General features: G+C 37.8%; 1 protein-coding gene across 1 annotated transcript in view; it reads right to left on the bottom strand.

The window, feature by feature from the left end:
• Window positions 1–23,811, bottom strand: part of STAG1 (stromal antigen 1) — a 496,183-nt gene that overhangs the window by 115,634 nt on the left and 356,738 nt on the right. The window contains exon 10 of the mRNA XM_043474336.1: window positions 16,229–16,352. Coding sequence (XP_043330271.1) covers window positions 16,229–16,352 — 124 coding nt within the window. The remainder of the gene's footprint in view (window positions 1–16,228; window positions 16,353–23,811) is intronic.

Below are 23,811 nucleotides of genomic sequence, written 5' to 3'. Positions count from 1 at the left end.
GCTTCACTGATCTTTCCTATTGCATCTTTTTTTTTGGGGGGGGGTGGACGGGGGGCTCTATTTCATATATGTCCTCTCTGATGTTTATTATTTCTTTATTCCTGTTGACTTTGGGCTTTGTTCTAACTCCTTCAATTGGCAGGTTAGGCTGTTTGTTTGAGATTTTTCTTGTAGACCTGTATTGCTACAAACTTCGTTCTGAGAGCTGCTTTTCTATAGCCCATGGATTTTGGCAAGTTGCATTTTTATTTCCATTTGTCTTCAGGTATTTTCTGATTTCCTCTTTAATTTCTTCATTGACTCATTGATTTTCTTTTTTTAACAGTAGCATTTTTTTTTCTTTTTTTTGCAAAGAACTACATGCCTGAGTTTGCAAAGGACCTTTTAAAATACATACAAGGAATTCATGTGCCAATCAAATTTGTGCCCAGTAGGTTGCAACAGATGCCTGGGTCCATCTATAGGAAAAGGAGTCCACTTCAGATGCAAAAATGGGCCAGGGCTCAAAAGGTGACCTAGAAGTCTAAGGATGTAATTCAATCTTGTGATTCTCATTGACATACTTAAATCATCCAGAGAGAAGTGGGATACATTAACCAAGGACTTGGTCTTGCCTGGGTCTGGCAGATTATTCACATCGAACCCCTGATCAACAGCCATAGGCAAGGATGATGCCTCATTGTCATAAGGCCTGGTCAGGCTATGCTACTATTCCAGTCTGGCATGTGGATGCCAAAAATATCATAGCTGCCCTTGAATAAAACATACATCATATTTTTGGAGACCCCATGTGACTGGACTCTGTCCAAGGAAAATCTTTCACTGCCCAAAGAAGACAACAATGGGCACACTCCTATGGACTATGGAGATGAAACACTCTAGTTCAAGGGAACAAGGCTCTGCAAGGTATGTTGGGAAATACTCAGTTTGATCGTGGTAGAAGTAAACTAGGCAGTCACAGAATTAGGCTATGCCTGCAAAATCACAATCTCAACATGTCAATCATTATTTTTCTTTTTTCCCCTTGGAGTGTACAACTTTGGGGTGGTCTGAGGTTCTGGGTACCAATGGATCCCAGATAGGGCTCCATGACTCTAGTCTTGATGTGATGCTTCCCATGGGCATTTTCCTCCTATGGGATACCACAAAGGTGGGAGATGAAGCCAAGCAAGCAGTAGCAGGGTGTTAGCTAGGATCCTTCTAGTAGTGCTGGAATGCTGCTGACCGTTCCAATCAGGCGACTGATGTTATCATGCATGTGAAGTTTGTGCAGTCCTTCTTACACTGGCCAACTGAAGCTAAAACTTTTGTGTTTTGCTTCAAGCAAAACAAGTACAATGCAAGAAAGTAGGAGAACCGTACACATAAGCTAAAAGTAAAAACACTACAGAGTCATATTTCCTAACTGGAAAGGACAGAGAAAGGCAACCTAGAGTCATGAGCATAAATACAAAAAGAGAGTAAGATGTTTAGCCCAGAGCACAAGATTACTAAAGGTCTATTTAAATGAGATCTCTTCTCTGTCATTCTCAATGTTAGAATTAAAACGAATGGGTAGGAATTTGGAAATACGTTTTGGCGAAGAGAAAGACAAACTGAATTTCTAACAACTCCTTTAGCTGAACTAGAAATTGTTTGTCTTTCTATTGCCCAAAACTTATACTTTAAAACTTACACAAACCAGCAGCATTATACAAAAGTTTGTCTTATTTTTAGGAGGGTAAACTAGGTTATAATTTATAATACTCTAAAATAAAAACAGAATATCAAATTATTCTGCTGTACACCTTAAACCAAAACAATGATAAAGTCAATTATATTGCAATAAAAATGGAAAAATGCAACTGATAATTAAAATGTAATCTTAAAGAAAAAGAGAGATTTTATCAGCTGATTAGAAAAGGCACAGGTTGGGTCTGAACACAGAAGCCATAGCCTATACAATGAGCAGTTTCAACCAGACGATTAAATGGAGAGAAAGGAAATTAATTTGGTCCTCAGAGGGAAAAAAAGAAAAACGAGGTGATGAAAAGGAAATGACAAAAAAGAAAGTTTAAAATGAAATAAATATTTAACACTTATGCCCTTTTCTAAGTAAAGCAACTGGAGATCACACAAGAAGTTTTTAAAATCGTTCTATGGAAAACTCCTTAAATCATTTTATCAACAATATAAAAGAGAAATCTACCTCTTCCTTTATCTTGACAGAAGATTTCTACAAACACAGTTTAGCAATTTATTTGAAAAGAGTGGTTATTTTTTGATAAGTAACATCAAATTGGTATTTTCCCCAGAATTTGTGGACATACATAAGTTCTGCTAAAACTAGTAAAGGTTATTGTTATTGAAATTCAGTACAATACTCTACTAGGGAGATAAGGAAAGGAGGCAAACTGGTATGGTAGTAGTGGGGAATAAAAGTGAAAGACTTTAAACTTATTCCTACAATAAGTTGGTCTTTTCGGGTTTAATAGTGTGGAGATGCCTGCATAATGGCACAGGGTGAAATCCTGTAATGTCTCCCACTGTAGTATAACTTAACTGGATGCACCTGAGATGAGGCTCCCAAAACCACATGAAGACTGGAAAACAAAAACAAAATCGAGCATGGGATTTATTAGTGAAAAGAATCTGAATTGCTAGGGAAAATAAATATTCAGGAAAAAATTTGCTATATACACACTAACTGGATTTCCCCTCACATGAGGTAGGAAATAAGAACCATCTATTTCCATATAACTTTCTAATCATCAAATAAAAATCAATAATTGTGAAATTGACCAACCCATCTGTGATGCTCTAAAATCTCTCTTACAGTAAAAATGGCATTAGTAAATTCCATTGGGAACTTTCATTATAATTTATGTAATTTTGTCATTTTCTAAATATCTTTTATAATACTTAGCACACTACTGTTAAAAAAACACGTCTGGGGGACTAGATCAAGATGGCAGAGGAGTAGGATGTGGAGCTCATCTTCCCACAGATACATCAAAAATACATTTATGTGTGGAACAACTCTCACAGAACATCTACTGAACATTGGCAGAAGACTTCAGACTTCCAAAAGGGCATGAAAAGTAGGTAGGGCAAAAAAAAAAAAAAAAAGAGAGAGAGAAAGAAATACAGACAAGATCTATGCCTCTGGGAAGGAGCTGTGAAAGAGGAATGCTTTCATCACACAAGCAAGTCCTCTCACTAGCAGCGACACAGGTGGAGCTTTGGAGCCTCAGAGAGCCTTCAACAGGTGTGCAGAGGGCAAAGCAGAGTCAGGTCCTGACCACCCAGCACTCTCCAGCCTGAGATACCTGTCTGCCCACCAGGTGGAGATGGTGGGGGCTGGGTACTAAGGCTCAGGCTTCAGCGACCCTGGGGACTGAACTGGAGATGGCTGCAGGAAGACAGCCTGAGGGGCTAGAGCGCAGTGCACAACAACTGAAGGAGTCTGGGAAGAAGCCTGGGCCTGCCAGAGAGCCGTGGGACCAATGTTAGGAGGTGTGTGAGGAGAGGGCTGGGCCAACGCTGCTTTCTCCATGCACTTGCAGGCAGCAGGGCTCTGCCCATATGACCTCCAGGGGAGGGTGTGAGCCGTGGCTGCCATCCTGGACTCCAGATACAGGCGCAGACAGCTGCTGTTGCTGCCACCTTGCCAAGAAATCTGTGAGTGGGTGTCACTGGCCCCACCTTCCCAGAAGTCAGCATGGCCTGTCACTGCTGAGGGTCCTGTGATCCAGGACCAACATCCCCAGAAGTGAGGATGGCCCACTGCTGCTGAAGAGGACCCTGTGACCTGGTACCAATCACTGCTCCCACCTCTCAGGGGTGCATGACACACTGTCGCCACCTAGGGTCCCAGGCTCAGTGGCCAACCTTCCTAAAGACTGATGACTTGCTGCTGCCACTGCTAGGGACCCACGATTGGGAGGTAATCACCAACGTACCTCTCTGGGAGTGAGCACCCACACGCCTCTTATCAAAGGGACAACAGCCAGCATAGGTTGAGGAAAGAAACAGCAAGCATCTAAACTGAAAACAGCCCTCAAGTCAAAAACAAAAATTGAATTCACATAAGCTACAGGGACATTGTTGTTCAGTCACTAATTGGTGTTTGACTCTTTGCAACCCCATGGATTGCAGCCTGCCAGGCTTCCCTGTCCTTCACTATCTCAAAGAGTTGGTCAAACTCAAGTCAACTGAGTCAATGAAGTCATCCAACCATCTAATCCTCTGTTACCACCTTCTCCTCCTGCTCTCAATCTTTCCTAGTATCAGGGTTTTCTCAGTGAGTCAGCTCTTCACATCAGGTGGCCAAAGTATCGGAGCTTCAGCTTCAGCATTAGTCTTTCCAATGACTATTCAGAGTTGATTTCCTTTAGGATGGACTAGTTTGATCTCCTGGCTGTCCAAGGGACTCTCAAGAGTCTTCTTCAACACCACAGTTAAAAGGCACCACAGTTAAAAAGCACCTTCAATGCTCAGCCTTCTTTATTGTACAACTCTCACATCTGTACATAACTACTGGAAAAACCATAGCTTTGACTAGACAGACCTTTGTTGGCAAAGTGATATATCTGCTTTTTAATACATTGTTTAGGTTTGTCAAAGCTTTTCTTCCAAGGAGCAAGCGTCTTTTAATCTCATAGCTGTAGTCACCATCTGCAGTGATTTTGAAGCCCAAGAAAATAAAGTTTGTCACTGTTTCCATTTTATTCCCATCTATTTGCCATGAAGTGATGGGACCAGATGCCATGATTTCAGTTTACTGAATGCTGATTTTTAGGCCAGCTTTATCACTCTCCTCTTTCACTTTCATCAAGAGGCTCTTTACTTCCTCTTCACTTTCTGCCATGAGGGTAGGTGTCATCTGCATAACTGAGGTTATTGATATTTATGCTGGCAATCTTGATTTCAGCTTGACCTTCATCCAGCCAGATATTTCTCATGATGTACTCAAGTTACATAAGCAGGGTGACAATACACAGCCTTGACATACTCCTTTCCCAGTTTTGAACCAGACTGTTGTTCTATGTCACGCCTGAACTGTTGCTTCTTGACCTGCATACAGATTTCTCAGGAAGCAGGTAAGTTCATCTAGTATTCCCACCTCTTGAAGAATTTTCCACAGTTTGTTGTGATCCACACAGCTAAAGGCTTTAGCGGAGTCAATGAAGCAGAAATAGATGTTTTTCTAAAATTGCCTTGCTTTTTCTATGATATAATGGACATTGGCAATTGGATTTCTAGTCTCTCTGCCTTTCCTAAATACAGCTTGTACATATGGAAGTTCTTTGTTCATATACTGCTGAAGCCTAGCGTGAAGGATTTTGAGCATTACCTGTTAGCATGTGAAATGAGTGCAACTGTGCAGTAGTCTGAACATTCTTTGACATTGTCTTTCTCTGGGATTGGAATGAGAACTGACCTTTTCCAGTCCTGTGGCCACTGCTGAGTTTTCCAAATTTGCTGGCATATTGTTTGTAGTGATGCTTCCTAAGACCCTCTTCACTTTGCACTCCAGGCTATCCGGCTCTAGGTGAGTGATCACACAATTGTGGTTATCTGGGTCATTAAGACCTATTTTGCACAGTTCTTGTGTATTCTTGCTACCTCTTCTTAATATTTCTGCTTCTGTTAGGTCCACACTGTTTCTGTCCTTTATTGTGTTCATCTTTGCATGAAATGTCTCCTTGGTATCTCTAATTTTCTTGAAGAGACTGCTAGCCTTTCCCATTTTATTGTTTTCCTCTATTTCTTTGCAATGTTCACTTAAGAAGGCATTCTTATCTCTCCTTGCTATTCTTTGGAACTTTGCATTCAGATGGGTGTATCATTCCTTTTCTCCTTTGCTTTTCCTTCTCTTCACTCCTGCTGATAAACAGCCTTCTAAGACCACAGTAGATAACTGTTCCTCCTAAACTCAGAGTAAGAGAAATATAAGAAAATGAAAAAGCAGAGGAACCACTTTCAGTTAAAAAATCAAGAAAATGTCCCTGAAGGAATAAACAATGTAACAGACCTCTTCAGTCTAACAGATACGGACTTCAAAAATGAGGTATTGAAAATACTGAAGAAATTAATAAAGACTATTGATGAAAATGCAGGTTATTATAAAAAGAAAGTAGAAGCGATAAGGAAGTGCCAAGAAAAATCAGAAAATTCTTTTCCTGAGACAAAACCTGAGCTCAAGGCAATGAATAGAAGAAGGAATGCAGAAGAAAGAATAAGTGACCCGGAAAATAAACTGATAAAAACGACCGAATCAAAGCAGCAGACAGAATGCAACAAAAAACAAAAAACAAACAAAAAAACACAAAAACAAACCCCAACATAAGGAGACCTATGGGATAATGTAAAGTGGGTTAATCTATGCATAATAGGAATTCCAGAAGAGGAAAAAGGAGGACAGAGGATTAAAAATGTATGTGATGAAATTACGGCAGAAAATTTTCCCAAACTTAAAAGCAGGAAACAGATATCCAGATACAGAAAGCACAGAAGGTCGCAAACAAGATGAACACAATCAGATCTACACAAACACATATTATAATAAAAAAGGCACAAGTTAAAAGGAGAGGATTCTAAAGGCAGCAAGAGAAAAAGTTTTTTTTTTACAAGCAATTCCCATACGGCAGTCAGCTGATTTCTCTACAGAAATACTGCAGGCCAGAAGGGAGTGATGAAATATATTCAAAATCTTAAAAGAGAAAAATCTGCAACCTAGAATATTCCAGTCAGCAAGATTATCATTTAGAATAGGAGGAGAAATAAAGAATTTTTCAGAGAAGCAGAAATTAAAACAACATAGCAATACTAAACCTATCCTAAAATAAATATTGAAAGGTCATTGCTAAACAGAAAAGAAGAAATAGGAAGGAGGAAATCACAACTGGAAAGTAAAGCGCTTAAATTAGCCAGAATACAGATGAAAAGGAAAACAAAAAACAAAAAAACCTACTTGTGAAAGCAATGATAAACACAAGGAACAGCAAAGGGATAAATATGAAGACATAAAAAGGGACATCAAAATCATAAAATTTAAGGAAGGAGAGTAAGAAAATGCAGATTCTTTTTCTCTTCTTTTTTTAAGAATGTATTTGAGCCTTTATGAGTATCAGTTTAAATCAAGTGGATTAGGAAGGGGTTCACAGACTTGAAAAAACAGGGCAACCATAAATTAAAAACATACAAGAAATCCATAGACGTTAAAGCAAAGGCTGAAAGATAAAGGACATTAATAATGATAAAAGGATCAATACAATAAGGATTTTACCCACTTCAACATATATGCACCTAATATACGAGCACCCCAATACTAACAGACATAAAGGGAGAAATCAATATGAATACATTAACCGCAGGAGACTCTAACACCCTACTCACACCAATACACAGATCTTCCATACAGAGAATCAATAAGGCAACGTAAGTCCTTAATGATACAACAGAACAGTGTAGCTTAATTGGTATTTTCAGGATATTACATCCAAAAAAGAAAACAAAACAAAAAACAAAACCCCAAATAAACATTCTTTTCAGGTGCACATGGGACGTTCTCTAGGACTGACCACGTCCTGGGGCACAAAACTAACATTAACAAATTTAATAATACAGAAACTGTCTCAAGTATCTTCTCTGACCACAATGGCATGAAACTAGAAATCAACCACAGGAAAAGAAATGAGAAAAAAATGATGACCTGGAGACTAAATAACATGCTACTGAAAAATGGGTCAATGAGGAAATCATAATAAAAGAATTTAAAAAACACCTTGACGATAACCCTATATGCAAAACAGAAAAAGACACAGAAGTACAGAACAGACTTTTGAACTCTGTGGGAGAAGGTGAGGGTGGGATGTTTCAAAAGAACAGCATGTATATTATCTATGGTGAAACAGATCACCAGCCCAGGTGGGATGCATGAGACAAGTGCTCGGGCCTGGTGCACTGGGAAGACCCAGAGGAATCGGGTGGAGAGGGAGGTGGGAGGGGGGATCGGGATGGGGAATACGTGTAAATCTATGGCTGATTCATGTCAATGTATGACAAAACCCACTGAAATGTTGTGAAGTAATTAGCCTCCAACTAATAAAAAAATAAATAAATAAAATAGCACTTAAAAGATTACAAAATAAATAAATAAATAAAAATAAATAAAAAACACCTTGAGACAAATGACAATGAAAACAATAAAAAACCTGGATGCAGGAAAAGCAGTTCTCAGAGGAATATTCAGAGTGATACAGGCCTTGATCAAAAATCAAAAAATTTCAAGTAAACACCCTAAGCTATCCCCGAAAAGAATTAGAAAAAGGAGAACAAAAACAGTAACAAAAAATTAAAGTCGAAGGAGTGAAATAATAAAGATCAGGGTGGAGTGAAATAATAAAGATCAGGGTGGAAAGAAAATAAAGATTAAAAAAAAAAAAATCAACAAATCCAAGAGCTGGTTCTTTGAAAGGACAAACAAAATTGACAAACCTCTGGCCAGGCTCACCAAGAAGAAAAGAGATGGCACCCAAATAAACAAAATAGGAAGTGAAAAAGGAGTAATTCCAATTGATAGGGCAGGGGAAAAAAAAAAGGTAAGAGAATATTACAATTATACAGCAACAAATCTGACAATTTAGAAGAAATGAACAACTTTGTAGAAACATATAGACAACCAAAAGTGAATCAAGAAGAAATAAATAATTTGAAAACATTAATCACTAAAAGTAAAATACAACCTGTATTTTAAAAACGTACTAAAAAAAATTCAGTCCAGGACCAGGTGGTTTCACAGACAAATTCTACAAACATACATACAAGAATGTATACTGATTCTTGTCAAATTCTTTAAAAAGACTCAAGAGGAGGGAACACTCCCAAAGACATTCTACGAAGCCCCATCACCCTGATACCAAAATCAGACTAAGACATTACCAAAAAAGAAAATGACATGTCAGTATATTTGATGAATGTAGATGCAAAAATTCTCAACAAAATACTAACAAACTGAATCTAGAAACACATAAAAAAGACAAGATACCATGACTATGTGAGATTATATCCCAGATTTACAAGGATAGTTTAAAATATGCAAATAAATGAATGTAATAACATCATATTAACAAAACAAAAGTAAAAACCACATGATCATCTCACTAGATGCAGAAAAAGCATTTGACAAAATTCAACATCCATTCATGATAAAAATTCTTACCAAAGTCAGAAAAGAGGGAACAAAGCTCAACATACTAAAAGCCATTTATGAGAAACCCACAGCCAATATAATACTCAATGAGGTAAAATGGAGAACCTTTGCAGCAAAGGCTGGAATAAGACAAGGATACCCACTGTTACCACTTCTATTTAATACAGTTTCGGAAGTTCTAGCCACATCAATCAATCAAGAAAAAGAAATAAAAGGTATCCAAACTGGAAGGCAAAATTTTTACTATTATGTAGATGACTAGATACTTCACACAGAAAATCCCAAGGACTCCACACAAAAACTAATAGATATAAAAAGTGTTTTCAGGAAAGCAGCAGAATACAAGATTAACATTCGGAAATCAGTTGCATTCCTTTACACAAACAATGAAATATCAGAAAGAGAACGTAAAAAAAAAATACTATTTAAAAAAATTACATCAAAAATAAAATACCTAGGTACAAACCTGACCAAGGAGGTGAAAGACTTATATGCTAAGAACTATAAAACATTAATAAATGGAATAAAAAAATTCAAAAAATGGAAAAATAATCCATGCTTTTGAATTTGAACAATTAACACTGTTAAAGAGGCAATACTAGCCAAAGTAATCAATAGAGTTAATGCCATCACCATCAAAATACTCATGACATTTTCCACAGAACTGTAACAAATTTACATTGAACCATAAAAGACCCAAAATTGCCAGAACATTCTGGAAAGAAAAAAAAGAAAAAAGCAAGCAGGAGGCATAACTCTCCCAGACTTCAGACAATACTACAAAGCTACAGAAATCCAAACAGTGTGGTATTGGTACAAAAACAGGCATATGAATCAAAGGAATAGAGGGCCCAGTAATAAACCTACACAACCATGACCAATTAATCTTTGACAAATGAGACAAGAATGTACAATGGGAAAAAGAAAGTCTCTGCAGCTAGGAAAACTAGAGACCTGCATGTATCAATAAATCAATGAAGCTAGAACACATCCTCACACAATGCACAAAAATAAACTTGAAATAGCTTAAAGACTAAACATAAGAAAAGACACCATAAAACTCCTAGAAAAAAGCATAAGCATAAAGCATAAGCAAAACACTCTCTGACAAAACACCAATGTTTTCTTAGATCAGTTTCCCAAGACAATAGAAATAAAAAATAAACCAATGAGACATAATCAAATTTATATACTTCTGCACAGCAAAGGAAACCATTAAAAAAAAAAAAACACTGAAAAAACCTACGGAATGGGAGAAAGCATCTGCAAATGATGTGACAGACAAGGGCTTAATCTCAAAAATATACAAACAACTCAATACAATTTAACAACAAAAAACAAAATAACCCAATCAAAATGTGGGTAGACAACCTTAATAGATCTTTCTCCAAACAAGACATACAAAAGGCCACTAGGTACATGAAAAGATGCTCAACATAACTAAATTATTTGAGAAATGCAAATGAAAACTACAATGAGGTACCACCTCACACCGGTCAGAGTGGTCATCATTAAAAAGTCTACAAGTAATAAATGCTAGAGAGGATGTGGCAAAAAGGGAACTTTCCTACACTGCTGGGGGGAAGGAAAGTTTGTACAGCTACTATGGAAAACAATAAAGGCTTCTTAGAAAACGATAAAAACAATTATTATAGGATCTAGTAGTCCCACTGCTGGGAATACACCTGGACAAAACTGTAAGTCAAAAAGGTATGTGTACCCCTATAGTCACAGCAGCACTGTTCACAATAGCCAAAACATAGAAACGACATAAATGTCCACTGACAGATGAATGGATTAAGAAGATGTGGTAAATATAAACAATGAAATAGTAGTCAGCCATAAAAAAATGAAATAATGCCACTTGCAGCAACATGGATGCATCATACTAAGTGAAGTTAAGTCAGAAAGAGCAAGACAAATATCATGAGAACTTAAATGTGGAATCTAAAATATGCTACAAATGAACCTACCTACAAAATAGAAACAGACTCAGTGACGTATAGAACAGACTTCTGGTTGCCATGGGGAAGAAGGAGAGGGAGAGAGAGGGACTGGGAGGCTGGGGTTGGTAGATGCAAACTATTACATTCAGAATGGATAAAAAACAAGGTCCTAATATATAGCACAGGAAACTATACTGAATATCCAGTGATAAATCATATTGGAAAGGAATATTTAAAAAGGAATATATGTATCTGTATAACTGAGTCACTTTGCTACAGAGATTGGATAATATAAATTAACTATTCTTCAATTAAAACAAATTTTAAACTTGCCAACCTATTAAAAAAATAAATTGCCCTGAGCTCTCTAAAAATAAAAAACTAAAAATGACCTACTGGCTAATAATGGTAACATATAGAAAATGTCTTAATTGTGGACACAATGGAGAAAAGAGAGGGTAGGATGAAGGGAGAAAGTAGCATTCACATATATATACATATTTTCAGTTCAGTTGCTCAGTTGTGTCTGATCCTTTGAGACCCCATGGACAGCAGCACCTCAGGCTTCCCTGTCCATCACCAAGTTTGAGAAGCTTGCTCAAACTCATCATGTCCATCGACTTGGTGATGCCATCCCAACCATGTCATCCTCTATCATCCCCTTCTCCTCCTGCCTTCAATCTTGCCCAGCATCAGGGTCTTCTCCAATGAGTCAGTTCTTTGCATCAGGTGGCCCAAGAACTGGAGCTTCAACTTCAGCTTCAGTCCTTTCAATGAATATTCAGGACTGATTTCCTTTAGGATAGACTGGTTCGATCTCCTTGCAGTCTATGGGACTCTTAAGAGTTTTCTCCAATACCACAGATTAAAAGGATCAATTCTTTGGTACTCAACTTTCTTTATGGTTCAACTCTCACATCCATACATGACTACTGGAAAAACTATAGCTTTAAGTAGATGGATCTCTGTTGAGAAAGTAATGTCTCTGCTTAATATGCTGTCTAGGTTGGTCATAGCTTTTCTTCCAAAGAGCAAGTTTTAATTTCCTGGCTGAAGTCAATATTTCCAGTGATTTTGGAGCCCAAGAATAAAGTTCCTTACTGTTTCCAATGTTTCCCCAACTACTTGCCGTGAGGTGATGGGATTGTATGCCATGATCTTAGGTTTTTGAATGTTGAGTTTTAAACCAGCTTTTTCACTCTCTTCTTCCACTTTCATCAAGAGGTTCTTCAGTTCCTTCTTGCTTTCTGCCATAAGGGTAGTGTCATCTGCATATCTGAGGTTACTGATATTTCTCCCGGCAATCTTGATGCCAGCTTGTGCTTCATCCAGCCCGGCATTTTGCATGATGCACTCTGCATGTAAGTTAAATAAGCAGGGTGACATTAGACAGCCTTGATATACTCCTTTCCCAGTTTGGAACCAGTCTGTTCTATGTCCGGTTCTAAGTGTTGCTTCTTGACCTGCATACAGATTTCATGAGGCAGGTAAGGTGGCCTGGTATTCCCATCTCTTTAAGAATTTTCCACAGTTTGTTGTGATTCACACAGTCAAAGTCTTTGGTGTAGTCAATAAAGCAGATGTTCCAGATGTTTTTCTGGAACTCTCTTGCTTTTTCAATGATCCAGTGGATGTTGGCAATTTGATCTCCGGCTCCTCTGCCTTTTCTAAATTCAGCTTGAATATCTGGAAGTTCTTTGTTCAGGTACTGTTGAATCCTTGTCTGGAGAATTTTGAGCATTATTTTGCTAGCATGTGAGATGAGTGCAGTTGTGTAGCACTTTGAACATTCTTTGGCACTGCCTTTCTTTGGGACGGAAAAGAAAACTGAACTTTTCCAGTCCTGTGGCCACTACTCAGTTTTCCAGATTTGCTGGCATATTGAGTGCAGCACTTTCACAGCGTCATCTTTTAGGATTTGAAATAGCTCAGCTAGAATTCCATTACCTCCTCAAGTTTTATTAATGATACTTCCTAAGGCCCACTTGACTTCACATTCTAGAATGTCTGGCTTAGTTGAGTGATCACACCATTGTGGTTATCTGGGTCATGAAGATCTTTTTTGTCTAATTCTTCTGTGTATTCTTGCCACGTTTTCCTAATAGATTCTGCTTCTGTTAGGTCCATACTGTTTCTGTCCTCTATTGAGCCCATCTTTGCATGAAATGTTCCCTTGGTATCTCTAATTTTCTTCAAGACACCTCTGTATTTCCCATTCTACTGTTTTCCTCTATTTCTTTGCATTGATCACTGAGGAAGGCTTCTTATCTCTCCATGCTTTCCTTGGAACTCTGTATTCAAATGGGTATATCTTTCCTTTTCTCCTTTGCCTTTCACTTCTCTTTTTCCTCAGCTATTTGTAAGACCTCCTCAGACAACCTTTCTGCCCTTTTGCATTTCTTTCTCTTGGGGGTGGTCTTGATCACTGCCTCTTGTACAATGTCACAAACCTCCGTCCATAGTTCTTCTGGAACTCTATCAGGTCTGATCTCTTGAATCTGTTTGTCTTTTCCACTGTATAATTGTAAAAGATTTGATTTAGGTCATACCTGAATGGTCTAGTGGTTTTCCCTACTTTCTTCAATTTAATTTTGCAATAAGGAGCTCATGATCTGAGCCACAGTCAGCTCCTGGTCTTGTTTTTGCTGACTGTATAGAGCTTCTCCATCTTTGGCTGCAAAGAATATAATCAATCTGATTTTGATGTTGACCATCTGGTGATGCCCATGTGTAGAATCGTCTCTTGTGTTGTTGGAAGAGGGTGTTTGTGTTCTCTTGGCAAAATTCTGTAAGCCTTTGCCCTGTTTCATTTTGTACTTCAAGGCCAAACTTCAGGTATCTTGTGCCTTTCTATTTTTGCATTCTAGTCCCCTATGATGAAAAGGAATCTTCTTTTGGTGTTAGCTTTAGAAGGTGTTGTAGGTCTTCAAAGAAACCATTCAACTTCAGCTTCAGCATTACTGGTTCAGGCAGAGACTTGGATTACTGTGATACTGAATGGTTTGCCATGGAAACCAACACACATCAGTGTGTCATTTTTGAGACTGTACCCAAGTACCGCAGTTTGGCCTCTTTTGTTGACTATGAGGGCTACTCCATTTCTTCTAAGGGATTCTTGCCTAAAGTAGTAGAGATAATGGTCATCTGAATTAAATTCGCCCATTCCAGTCCATTTTAGTTCACCGATTCCTAAAATGTCAATGTTCACTTTTGCCATCTCCTGTTTGACCACTTCCAATTTATGTTGATTCATGGACCTAACATTCCAGGTTCCTATGCAACATTGTTCTTTACAGAATTAGACTTTACTTCCATCACTAGTCACACCCAGAACTGGGTACTGTATTCGCTTTGACTCCGTCTCTTCATTCTTTCTGGAGTTATTTTGCCACTGATCTCCAGTAGCATATTGGGCACCCACCGACCTGGGGAGTTCATCTTTCAGGTTCCTATCTTTTTGCCTTTTCATACTGTTCATGGGGTTCTGAAGGCAAGAATACGGAAGGGGCTTGCCATTCCCTTCTTCAGTCGACCACGTTTTGTCGTAACTCTCCACCATGACTCATCTGTCTTGGGTGGCCCTACACAGAATGGCTCATAGTTTCATTGAGTTAGACAAGGCTGTAGCCCATGCGATTAGATTGGTTAGTTTTCTGTTACTGTATATTTCATTCTGTCTGCCCTCTGGTGAATGAGGATAAGAGGCTTATGGAAGCTTCCTGATGTGAAAGCCTATACTATCATGGATAACTAGTGGAAAGCTGCTATGTAACACAGGGAGCCCAGCCTGGCTCTCTGTGATGACCTAGAGAGGTTGGATGTAAGCAGAGAAGGATGCTCAAGAGGGAGGGTAAATGTATAAAATTATTTCTGATTCACGTTGTTATATGGCAGAAACCAACACAACATTGTAAAGCCATTATCCTCCAATTAACAAATTTTTTAAAATAGCATAAAAAAGAAAGTCAAAGAATATTACCAAAATTACCCTAAAAGTCTAAAAATAAAATTGCACTTAAAAAGATAAAATGTTGGGCTTCCCTTGTGGCCCAGTGGTAAGGAATCCATCTGCCAATGCAGGAGATAAGGGTTCAAATCCCTGATCTAGGAAGATCCCACGTGCCATGGAACAACTAAGCCCATGTGCCACAACTCCTGAGCCTGTGCTCTAGAGCTCAGACAGTGCACTCCTGAAGCCCACATTCCCTAGAGCCTGTGCTCCTCAAAAAGAGAAGCCACAACATTGAAAAGCCTACATACCACAACCAGAATGTAGCTCAAGCTTGCCACAACTAGAGAAAAGCTGGCACAACAATGAAGACGAAGCACAGCCAAAAATAAATAAACAAACAGAAATTTGAAATGTTTTTTAATACCTATGATACTTGCAACAATTCAAATAATGGAATATAGCAACTTTTAAAACAAACTGTTGTGAGATTTAGTTTTTTCTGTGAAAATCTGGCAGTTCAAGTTATAGGAATCTAGGCTATTCAATATAAAAATTCCAGTGATTTCTCATTCCTATCCTTTGTTATTTTAAGGATTACATATCCAATATTCAATACTGTGGGATTCCTTTTATGTCAGAGCTTTTTATAAGAGAGTGGAAGTATAGACAGAGTTTAAGATCAAATATTCTAAAATCCAACAAATCTATTCACCTCTGATAAAAGTTCTACTATGGATATGACCCTTGAGAATCAAAATAAGAAAGCTTATTTACTTTCTATGTATTAAGAGAAACAAGGAATCCCTTTTGATTATTAACTAGAAAAAGATTGTAATCGTAACTGCAATTAGCTTCTTAAAATACTACATCCTCTTAAATTTAGATGTGCCAGGCTGTCAACCGTGGTTTAAGACAGCATTACAACTAAGACAAGAGTTTTGAGACACATGCTGATGTCTCAAGTTTCATCATGGCCACAAGTAAACAGTATTTAGCTATATCATCTCAAATTTCATTATTATTACACTTTTTGGAAAAAAAAAACCAACAAATGCCATCTTAATTTCAAGCTTTTTATCATTAATAATTGCACAAAGCATACCTTCTACCAAAGCTGAGAACAGAGTAACTTACCCTGTCATGAAGAGTCCAGCCAACATATTTTAGGTAACTGTCATTCAAAAAGGCATCACTATACATTTTCATCCATACTCCAATTTCTTCAATACAAATGGCTCTAATTTCAGCAATAGCATCACTAGAGGAGGAAAAAACAAAAGAAAAAACAAAGAAAGAAAAACCTCTGACTAACATTCAAAGGTAGAATGGACTTTGTACTTATTTTCAGCAAACAATAAAAACAGTATTATCCAAATACTGGGCTCCCCAGGTGGTGCTAGTGTTAAAGAACCCGCCTGCCAATGAAGGAGACATAAGAGATGCAGGTTCGATCGCTCGGTTGCGAAGATCCACTGGAGAAGGAAATGGCAACCACTTCAGTATTTTTGCCTGGAGAATCCCACGGGCAGAGAAGCCTGGTGGGGTATAATCCACAGGGTCACAAAGAGTTGGACACAACTGAAGCAACTTGGCACAATCCAAATACTGTTATGTATACATGCACTCTCAAAGGTCTCCAACTGGAGTATCTTCTATTTTTTATATGACTTCTATAAAAACTACCAGTAACAAACCGGAAAAAAAAAAAAAAAGTTTCTGGAAATCATCTTATTTTGACTCAAGTGCTGTATTTTCAACAGACTTGGAAATGGCATTTGCAGCTTTCTGAAAACCTCACAATTATGGGATCATTAAATACGTTAAAACTTCTAAGGAACTAGAGTATCAATATCCAAATAGAGAATAAAGTAGAATTCAAAAACTGTTTCTCTAAATAACTGTGAGTTATAAGCTAGTACACATCTAAAGAATTAAATGAAAATAATTTTAATGTACAACAAATTAGTATTTATGAGGCAAAATTTTAGAGGTCTGTATTATTTGAAAATGTATGAGCATTTGTGTTCAGTTGCATCTGACTCTGTGATCCTATGGACTGTATAACTCACCAGACTCCTCTGTCCATGGAATTTTCCAGGCAAGAATACAGGAGTGGGTTGCTATTTCCTTCAACAGGCTATCTTCCTGACCCAGAAATCAAACCTGTGTCTCCTGCACTGGTAGGCAGATTTTTTATTACTGTGCCACTCGGGAAGCCCTTGAAAATATAGCTTACAAAACCCAGGATCTTAATTCATGTTTAGTCACAACACAACAATCCTGGTGATTACATTATGAAGTTGTAGGAGAAAAAACTGCAAAAGTCAAGGTCTCTGGCTCTGTGCCCAGACAACTTTTCACCTCACCATCAGCATCCACCACAACCCTCTTGGGATTACTTCTACTCTAAAATCTGTGCACCACAAACAAACACGACATTAACTTTTTACCTTATCTTTCAACAGGTTAATAATTCTGGCTAAAAACACTCCCAAATTATACAATATGGTAAATCCTAACTTTCTTTTGTAGATCAATCTTAAAGGTTTCTGAGCTTCCATACATGAATACATAGTTAAAAACTTTAGGTAATTTTTAATTCTCCAATTTACACAAGGCAATGATCTATCAAGGTGCTTTTCTTGGTTTCTCTTTTGCTATGAGTGCTAGTATTCTAATATTTAATTCTCTGCTCTAATAAATTTTAGTTCCTTCTAAGTCCATGTCATTGTTTAAAAAATAAAAATATGAAACACTCTCTCTCAAAAGTACACTACCAATTACAGTTAAGGTCTTCCTACATTTTTGCTGTGGTTGCTGTTGTTAATACCTTTTTCTCTATAGCACGAAGGCTAATGATACAGACTTTGGAGCTAGACATCTTGAGTATAAATCCTAACTCTGCTATTTACTAGCTGCAAGTTACTTCCCTCTTTCTTAATTTCCTCATTGGTAAAACAAGAATAATGGAATCTAGACCTCATTTGTACTGTGAGAAGGTGTACCTGTGAGAAGGTCTGAGAGTAAAATAAAATATTTAAAAATGTGTTTGCATGCATGTGTGCTCAGTCACTTCAGTTGTGTACGACTCGTTGTGATCCTGGGGATTACAGCCTGCCAGGCTCCTCTGTCCACGGGGATTCTCAAGGCAAAAATACTGGAGTGGCTTGCCATGCCCTCCTGCAGAGGATCTTTCCAACCCAGGGATCGAACCCATGTCTCTTATGTCTCATGCATTGGCAGGTGGGTTCTTTACCACTAGCGCCACCTGAGAAGCCCAGAATTGTGTTCTGCATCTACTAAAACCTTCCATAAATGTTCATTACTATAATCTTCTAATTATCATCAATCTAGACATTCACATCTAGACAAGATAATATAAAAAGCAGCTTAACAAAAAAAAAAAAAGCAGCTTAACAGCTGTAAAAGAATGTTCCCTGACCTGTAAAATACTGAATGTAATAGATCAAGGGCATTTTCTAAATATGAAACATTTATTTTTTTCTGAATATGAAACATTTCAGACACTACAAAGTTATTAAACTTTAACTTCATATTACATATTTTGAAACTTTACATACATTATATCTTGTAGATATTGTCTCCAACTTGGTTTTTTCACAAGTCAGGTTTTACAATTTATATATACTGATTCATATAGCTTCAACTCCAATATATTAACTTTAACTGATGTTCAGTGATCTTTTCTACAAATAAATTACAAATTACTTATATATTATCTCAGTAGCAGACCCCGGTTGTTTCCCAGTTTTTGGTTTTATTAACAATGAGTGCCGTAAGCATTTTCTTACATGTCTCCTCATGCACATGTGTAAGGATTCCCCTAGGGCAGTGTTCTTCAGGGCATTATTACCTATCAGCACATTATGAGCAACAACCACAAGTGTTCAGCACAGAAAACACTGAAGTGCTTCACATGGGGTGAGGCAAGGAAGTATTTTTTCTTGGAACATCTGTGTACTTGATGTAGGACATGGTCAATGCAGGAATCTGCCTACAATCCAGGAGACACAGGTTCAATTCCTGGGTTTGGAAGATCCTCTGGGGAAGGAAATGGCAACCCACTCCAGTATTCCTGCCTAGAAAATCCCATGGACAGAGGGGCCTGGAAGGCTACAGTCCATGGGGTCGCAAGAGTCAGACACGAGTTAGGGACTAAACCATAGTCAATAAAGTCTGTGAGACAGTGCTGTTACACTTAGAAGTAGAATTTACTGCGTGAGAATGAATACACATCTTCACCTTAATTAGATATTAACAGATTTCTCTATATAGTGCTTTAAATCCCTGCCTGACATCGTGTTCTACTATTTCATATAAATTTCCACCTCTGAGAACTACAAGTTCATATACTTTGGTTCTACTGGAGTAAATCAAAAACAAAACAAACAAACAACAAAATAGCTCCCCATCCAAAAACAAAACATAAACACAAAATACCCATTTTAGCTCTCCCAGTCGTACCAAGCAGTCACTCCCAGAGATCTATTACACTTACTCCCTGTTGAGTTACTTTTGTAAAGACTAATCCTAAAATAAAAATAAAAACCAAAACAAACCCAAACTGGGCTGAGTTTTCTTTTTTCTTTTAACTGCACCATCTCAGGGAAGCAGGCAAAGGAGAAAATGAATAGGTAGAGCATTGTGACTAAAACTATAGTAATTATGGGACTTCTCTCATGATCCAGTGTTTAAGAATCTGCCTTCCATTGCAGGGGACATGCATTGGATCCCTAATCTGGGAGCTGGATCCCACGTGCCATGGAGCAAGTAAACCCATGCATCCCAACTATTGAGTCTGTGAGCCTCAACTGGAGAGAAGCCCATGCACTACAATGAAAGATCCCATGAGCAGCAACTAAGACCTGATGCAGACAAAAATAAATGAATAAATAAATAAATATTACAAACAAACTTTAGTGACTATTAAGTATGGTAATTCATAATATATAGCTCAATCATTCTTCCACTCATGACTATTGGTATTATCCTTACTATTGGAATTGAGCTTATGGGTGGGTGATTTCCAAGGCTAGAGAATATAAAGGCTTAGCTTTATTTCAATGGGAAAAACTGAAAGCAGTGTTCAAAATCTTTTTTATAACCATATCTATGTCTAACCCTAATCTTTAATGTTTTCTTTTAAAAAAGTATTTTTTGTTTGAGTATAGTTGTTTTACAAAGTTGTGCTATTTCCTGATGAGAGCAAACTGAATCAGCTATATGTATACATATTCTAACACCATTCTGGCTCACTTATTAGACTCCCCAAAGCTCATGATTCTGGAAGACAGTTCTCCTCTGTATGCACTGCCAACATTTTGATTCAGCTTTTCTTCTTGGAATCCCAGTACCTGTCTACTTCAGATGCTCATCTGACCCCTCCAACTTCAATTTAAATGTGTGTGATAAGATAGCTCATTTCACCACTAACAAAAGTCCCTTGGTGATTTTTCTCCAATTTGGGTTTTGAAGTGCTAACCTACTTTGCTTGGTGATAGCACCCTACTAACCATTCTCTACATGTAATAATATTATGTAATCATAGATTACAGAGTAGAATTTTTTGATGGTGGTCTTAGAATTTCCATAGATTTTGTCACTGTTCCCTATTGTGGAGGCACATGCCTCTTTTCTTGAATATGGGTGTCTTTATTGCTTCTTGTTACATGGCAAAAGATAACCAATATTACTAGTTTTTATACTGTTCAAGATGAGGGTGAAAGACGACAGTGAAAAAGCTGGCTTAAAACTCAAAAGTCAAAAACTAAGATCATGGTAACTGGTCCTATCACTTCATGGGAACTAGATGGGGGAAAAGTGGAAAGTGACAAATTTTATTTTCATGGGCACCAAAATCACTGCAGACAGTGACTGTAGCCAGGAAATTAAAAGATGTTTGCTCCTTGGAAGAAAAGATATGACTAAACCTAAATAGCATATTAAAAAGAAGAGACACCTCTTTGCAAAAAAAGATCTGCATAGTTAAAGGTATGGTTTTTCTAGTAGTCATGTATGGATATGAGAGTTGGACCATAAAGAAGGTTGAGCACCAAAGAAATGATGCTTTCTAACTGTGGGGCTGGAGAAGACTCTTGAGAGTCCCTTGGACTGCAAGGAGATCCAACCAGTCCATCCTAAAGGAAATCAACCCTGAATATTCATTGGAAGGACTAATGCTGAAGCTGAAGCTCCAATACTTTGGCCACCTGATGCAAAGAGCTGACACACTAGAAAAGATCTTGGTGCTGGGGAAGATTGAAGGCAGGAGGACAAGGAGAGGACAGAGGATGAGATGGTTGGATGGCATCATTGACACAATAGAAATGAGTCTAAGCAAACTCCAGGAGATAAAGAAGGGCAGGGAAGCCTGGTGTGCTGCAGTCCACGGGGTCTCAAGGAGTTGGAAATAGTGATTGTGCAACCACAACTATTAGTTTTATTATTATTAAAGGCCTTTACCAATTAAGCCATAATCAATTTTCTTCTAGTTTAGTCCGTGAATGAGTTCTTTAGTCCAAATATCTCAACTATACAGACTACATGTCTGTGATCATTCCTACACATACAGTGGTGTCCTCATTCAACTCTGACTATGTACAATGATTATTCTTTCAAGTTCCAGTAAAGTTTCAGTTCTTCCACGATCCATGGCATATTCTCTCATTATCAGAGAATGCTTTCTTGCTTTCCAGGAACTAACATTCTATTTAAGTATATGAAGTAGGAAATGAAAATTCAGTATACTTCTAAATATTTCCTGGTTTGATTACAGTATATCTTTTGATACACAGATATTTTCTCATGTAAGAGTCTTTCAGTCCTTGATTTTCATACTAAATTTATTTTTAACGCCTTGATCTACTTCCATAGGCCTCACTCCATTTCAAAAGATAACATTTAGCTGCAGGTGTTTGTGGACGTTTCCAAAGCAAAGATTAAACTGGGGGAGCAAAAAACTTAGTAAGACAAGAGGAAAGGTATAAAGACAATAATATGAGAGACTAATTTCTATTAGCTCTAGTACTGGGGTCTTGAACAACTAAAAATGAAATCAGAATACACACTGTTGTTGATATTTAGTCAGTAAGTCATGCCTGACTTTTGATTGTGACCCAATGAACTGCAGTCTGCCAGGCTCCTCTGTGCATGGGATTTCCCAGACAAGAATACTGGAGTGGGTTGCCATTTCCTTCTCTAAGGGATCTTCCTGACCCAGGGATCAAACCAATGTCTCCTGCTTAGAGGTGGATTTTTTACCATTGAGCCAACTGGGAAGACCAGAACACACTTTACCTGCAGACTTAAAAGAAAGAAAAAAACTAGAAAAGAATAATTCTGTGGCAATTAATCCTTTGCTGTATCTCTTTCTTTTTTTCCCCCACAGTATAAAAGAATAATTATATTCATTTCTGTGGAAAACTTCCATACTTTATTGATCCTCACAGTTACTGTACCTTTAATTTAATATCTGGACTTAAGTTTTTGTTTTGAATTCCTTTCCTGCCAGGTGAAATTTAAATTGTTTTCTGTTAATTAATTTAATTAAATGTTTTGCAAACTACCCTTATAGATGCTTTTCCAGTAAGAAAGAATGCTAAATTGGCAAATAAACAAGTTTCAGAGACAAATTCTTAGTTAATATACACGTTTTGACACAGTTATCTCTCTTATACAAGAAATCTCATGAGAGTACTAGAGTTGGAAGTATAATTACGAAAGCTGAGAAGGTCTGCTATCTAAATTGTACAACACAGTAAATTGATGTCTCAACCAATTTTGTCACTACTGTTTCCCTAAAAAATTTACATTTTTCAAAACAACACAACTCTTATAAGGTGGACAAAAGCCTAAGGGAGAAAGGAATAGCTGAAGGAGTCACTAAAAAGTCATACTGTATCATTCACTGGACTGTGAATAAGAACTAGAGAATACATAGCTTGCAGAAAATGATTAAAATATTCACTTAGAGAGTGTTAAACATTAATAAAGGGCAGTACAGGGAACACTGAACCATGTAAAATGACAGAGGGAAACAGAGGGTCAAAGAAGGCTTGTGAGAGGCAGTGATGTTTGTATAGACCCAAACAGCTGAAACTCTCCTGGTTTGCTTACTAAATCCAAATCTTCCACTCAACTATTTCAGCATGACCAGTGTTATTTAAAGCCAGGGTCCCTAACCTCTGGGATCTAATGCCTGATGAAATGAGGTAGAGATGAAGTAATAATAATACAAATGAAGGGCACAATATATGAACCCTTGTAAAACCATTCCCCTTCACCTCTGGTGCATGAGAAAATTGCCTTTGATGAAATCAGTCACTGGTACCAAAAAGGTTGGGGACCACTGATTTTAAGTGCATCAGAAACATAATAAGCTTACAGAAATTGAAAACATATTTCTTTTCTTTTTGCTGCATTATCCATTAGAAAAAATACTGGCAAAATACATGACAGTGCATTATATCACTAAAAGTCTCCGACAGAACTGGTGACATCACTTCAGTTCAGTCGCTCAGTCATGTCCGTTTGTGACCCCATGAATCGCAGCACGCCAGGCCTCCCTGTCCACCACCAACTCCCGGAGTTTACTCAAACTCATGTCCATCGAGTCGGTGATGCCATCCAGCCATCTCATCCTCTGTCGTCCCCTTCTCCTCCTGCCCCCAATCCCTCCCAGCATCAGGGTTTTTTCC

The sequence above is a fragment of the Cervus canadensis genome, chromosome 7 (genome assembly GCF_019320065.1).
Source record: "Cervus canadensis isolate Bull #8, Minnesota chromosome 7, ASM1932006v1, whole genome shotgun sequence".
NCBI classification, from domain to species: domain Eukaryota; kingdom Metazoa; phylum Chordata; class Mammalia; order Artiodactyla; family Cervidae; genus Cervus; species Cervus canadensis.
This window is presented reverse-complemented; position numbering and strand designations above follow the sequence as displayed.